At 35.8% G+C, this 4,866-nt stretch overlaps 1 protein-coding gene across 4 annotated transcripts in view; it reads left to right on the plus strand.

Moving 5' to 3' along the window:
* GPSM2 (G protein signaling modulator 2) overlaps positions 1-3,795 on the plus strand; it is a 49,025-nt gene extending 45,230 nt beyond the window's left edge. For all 4 annotated transcript variants that reach the window (XM_074319030.1, XM_019730541.2, XM_074319031.1 and 1 more), the window contains one exon: positions 2,991-3,795. In XM_074319030.1, coding sequence (XP_074175131.1) covers positions 2,991-3,218 — 228 coding nt within the window. In that variant the 3' untranslated portion in view covers positions 3,219-3,795. The remainder of the gene's footprint in view (positions 1-2,990) is intronic.
* The last annotated feature ends 1,071 nt before the right edge of the window (positions 3,796-4,866 follow it).

The raw sequence follows: 4,866 nt of genomic DNA on the forward strand, positions 1-4,866 counted from the left end.
CTATGAAGCAAAAAATTGACAATTGAAGGGAGAAATGGACATTTCTAAAGTGCACATGGGACATTCTCCAGGATAAACCGTATGTTAGGCCACAAATTAAGTCTCAACAAACTATCTTCTCCAAGCAATAACAAAGTAAATTGGAAAATTCACAAATTTGTGGAAATTATAAACAATACCTACAGAGCAATGAAAACGCTAAAACTCATGGGAGGCCACGCTTGGGGAAATTTATAGCTATAAATGCTTATGTTAAAAAGAAGAAAGACCTCAAAATAAAAACCTAGCTTTACAACTTAAGGAACTATAAAAAGAAAAGAATATAATGGAAGGAAATAAAATAGCAAACAGAAAAAGACTGCCAAAACCTTTTAGCTAGACTAAGAAAAAAGACAAGGCTTAAATTAGAAATGAAAATAGGGACATTACTCCTGATTCTACAGAAATAAAAATTATAGGAGAATCCTATGAATGATTACATGCCAACAAATTGGATAATCTAGTTGAATAATTAGAAACACAAAACCAAGAAAAGAAATAGAAAATAGACCCACAATTTGTAAGCAGATCCTATTAGTAATCAAAAACCTCCTCACCAAAAAAACACACAAAAAACCTTGGACCTGAATCTTGCCAAATATTTAAAGAATACAAATCCTTCTCAAACTCTTCGAAAAAACTGAAGGGAAGGAACAGTTCCTATAACTTAGGAGTCATTCTGTGGGGCCAGTATATTGCCGTGATGATACTACAAGAACACTACAGACCAATATCCTTTTTGAATATAGATGCAGAAATATCAAAATACTAGCAAACAGAATTTAGCAACAGGATACACGATGACCAGGTATGATTTATTCCTGGAACGCAAGGATGAGTCAACATATGGAAATCAATGTAATTACATCACATTAAACAGAATGAAAGAAGCAAAACCACATCATCCAGTTGATGCATAAAAAGCACTTGACAAAATGATAAAAAAACACTCAAACAAGGAATAGTAGGAAACTACTAGAAACTACAAAAAAAAATAAAAGTAATTTATGAACTACCTGTAGTTATCATCACACTCAATGGTAAAAGGCGGAAAGCTTTTCTCTAACATCAGGAACAAGACAAGGATGTAAAATTATCTTTGTTTCAAGATGACAGGATCTTAAATGTAAAAAACACTCAAGAGTTCACACAAAAACCTGTTAGAACTAAAACAAATTCAGCAAAGTAACAGGATATAAAAATCAATATCCAAAAATCAGTTGTTTCTACACACTAACAATGAACAGCCCAAAATGGAAATCAAGACAATAGTTCTACTTAAAATAGCATCAAAAAGAATAAAATACTTAGGAATTAACCCTGGAGGTAAAGACTTATACAATGTAAACTATAAACTATTTCTCAAAGAAATTAAGAACAACATGAATAAATGGAAAGCATGTTCATGGATTGGAAGACTTAATCTTGTTAAAAATGTTAATACCACCCAGTGTGTGATCTACAGATTCAACGCAATCCCTATCAAAATTTCAATGACTTTTTTACAGAAATAGGAAAATCGGCCCTAAAATTCATGTGGAATCTCAAGGGAACCCAAACAGGCTAAATAATCGAGTAAGAAGAACAAAGAAAACTCAAACTTCCTGATTTCAAAATTTACTACAAAGCTACCATAATCAAAACAGTGCACAACTAGCATGACAGACATACAGACCAAGGGAATAAAACAAAAATTAAGCCCTCACATTTAGGGTCAAATGATTTCAACAAAGGTGCCAAGACCATTCAATGGGGAAAGGAGTCTTATCAACAAATGATGAAAAATTGAATATCCACATTCAAAAGCTGGACCCTACCCAAACAAAACAAGTGAAAAGTAGGGACAGAACAGTTATTGGTACCCCCATGTTCATAGCAGCATTATTCACAACAGCCAAAAGGTGAAAGCAACCCAAGTTTCCACTGACAGATGAATGGATAAACAAAATGTATATATACATAATGGAATATTTTTCAGCCTTAAAAATGAAGGAAATTCTGATATCTGCTACAAGACGGATGAACCTTGAAGACATTATGCTGAGAAATAAGCAGTCACACAAAGACAAATACTGTGTGGTTCCACTCCTAAGAGGTACCTGGAACAGTAAAATTCATAGACAGAAAGAATGGTGGTTGCAGGGGCAGGAGGGAATGGAGAATGGGAGTCACTATTTAATAGGTTTAGAGTTTCAGTTTTGCAAGATGAAAGCGTTCTGGAGATGATTGTGGTGGTGATGATGCACAATACGAATGTGCTCAATGCCACTGAACTGCACAACATAAAAATGGTTATAAGTGGTAAATTTTATGTTATGCTCATTTATCACAATTTAAAAAAAAGATTTCCTGGAGGAGGACTAGACAGCAGGATCTGGAAAAACAGGGAGGCCGTGGTCAGCATGGGATGTTTGTTTTGAAATAATTTTAAAGATGGTGCAGTTATCTTTAAACTGGAGAGGCTAACCGATGACCATGGGAGCTAATGGATAAGGCAGAAGCAAAGAATGAAAGCCACAGAGGGGAGAGGTCTAGGAACTGTAGTGCCCGAGTGTTGGAGGACAGTGAAATTACCAAGACATATGACAGGTGAGCCGGGCGTGTGGAGGGCGGGGGTGGCCCTGACTAGGCCAGTCAGCAGCCCACCCTCACAGGGTTAAATGTTGAAGGCATTTCCGAGGATTTGTAAGTTGTATTTGTTGATGCTTATCATGGCAAGATTATAACCTTTGACTTTCATGCTTGGACACAGGTGACCTTTTGTCTTAATCTTACCAGAAGCTCTAGTTATATTCTACACAACACTTGTTATACTCTGTTTGATTTCTGAGAAGAGGCAAAAATGAAATGTTTAAAGCTACATTTTCTTGTTGTGAATGACAGACATGCCATAGCTTGGTGCTCCTTCCCTGCAGTATTTGTGTTTTAATCTCTTTATTGTAAATTTTTAGGGGTCAAGATTAGATGATCAAAGATGTGCTCCACCACCTGCTGCCACAAAGGGACCGACAGTACCCGATGAGGACTTTTTTAGCCTTATTTTACGGTCTCAGGCGAAAAGAATGGATGAACAGCGAGTTCTTTTACAAAGAGATCAAAACAGAGACACTGAATTTGGTGTAAAGGACTGTTTGCAAAATAATGCTTTGTTGGAATTTAAAAATTCAGGAAAGAAATAAGCAAACCACTAGTTAGTATGGATGTATTTTTTACAAGTGACTATTTCCTTTCACTGCAAGGAAATGCAATCTATTTCTTTTTTCCTTAAAAGGAGAAATTATAGCACTGTAATACAGCTTGAAATGTTTTAGAATGATGTAAATATTTAACCTTTAATAGTATGGCATAAATTAACATTCCTCTGGACACTCGTTTCAGGGTGGAGGTGTCTTATAGGTACTTCATCAACTTTTGTGATTTCTGCTTGGGACTCTGTTCTTTGGCACTTGTTAGGTTCCTTTACCTATGTTTGTGAAGTAGGTTAAATGAATCCCAGACAATTTAGTTCTCTGGCTGAGATCATTTTTTAAAATCTTAATTGACAATGGCTTTTTTTATACATTTAACCATTGATGTAGTGAGAAATTATGCTGTCTAGTAAAAATAATGTACTTGACCAACATGTAAAAGAGTTATATAAAGTAGTCTTATATCTTATAAAAAAATTAGTTTTTTCCCCAAGAAAATCTATTTTCAGTATATTAGGCCAAAGCCATTATAAAAGAAACTCTTAAGAAATAAACTTCTTTTAGCATGTTTTGGACTCTGTTTAAAGATACAGTCATGCGCCGCTTAATGGATGGGGGTAGGTTCTGAGAAATGCCTTGTTATGAAGTACGAACACCATAGAATATATTTAACAAATCTAGACAGTACAGCCTACTACTACAATATAATCGTAGGTGCTGTACTTCTACTATACGACTGGCAGTGCAGTAGGTTACACCAGTGTCACCACACAGGAGGAATTGTGCTACAAAGGCTAAGATGTCCCTAGGTGAAGGGAATTTTTTCATCTCCATTAGAATTGTATGAGACCACCACTGTATGTGTGTTCTGCAGATTGACCAAAACATTGTTACGTGGTACATGACTATATATATACATGTGTCCACATATACATAGTTTTAAAATGTATCCTTTGTTGCAAAATACTGCTGTAAAACTTTTTAGGCCCTAATGTTAAAAAAAACAAACTCATGTGGTTAGGTCAAGAATGTAGGCCACGAAAATAGAATATAGATGAAAAGGCATAAAATTTAAGTATGAAAGATGTAGGCGAGAAGAGAACCTCAGTTGTCATTAAGCCTCGGCCTCCTCTTCCCAGAAACTGAAGGTGGTTTACAGGGATACATAACAGGACATGACACAGAGTTCAGCAAAAGCAAGACGACAAGGACAGAGCAGGGCCGGGACGCTGCGGCTGACCTGCATAATGCAAACCCGCACCAGGAACAAGATCCAACCTCTGGTTGCTTCTGACTGCACATCTGGGCTGGGATCTGGGGAGCTCATTCTAAAAATTCTTCAGGTGATTTTGATCAGCAGTGAGAACAACTTCTCCAAATGACCAATGTTTAAAAAAATAAAAAAGAAGAAAGTTACACAATCTGGAATAACGTTAAGGGCTCAGGGAAAAAATATATATTCATGGTTCTAAGATCATACAGAAATTGTCACGAGTACCGAATACTTGGATTATATTATGTTTTACATATTATGTATGGCATATAATGTCCTGGAGATAGAATCCTTTAAAAACTGCACATAAGTTTTGCTTTTTCTTATAAGAATATTCAACTAACAAAGACCGCATATCAACCACAG

Source organism: Rhinolophus sinicus, linkage group LG14 (assembly GCF_036562045.2).
Source record: "Rhinolophus sinicus isolate RSC01 linkage group LG14, ASM3656204v1, whole genome shotgun sequence".
NCBI classification, from domain to species: Eukaryota; Metazoa; Chordata; class Mammalia; order Chiroptera; family Rhinolophidae; genus Rhinolophus; species Rhinolophus sinicus.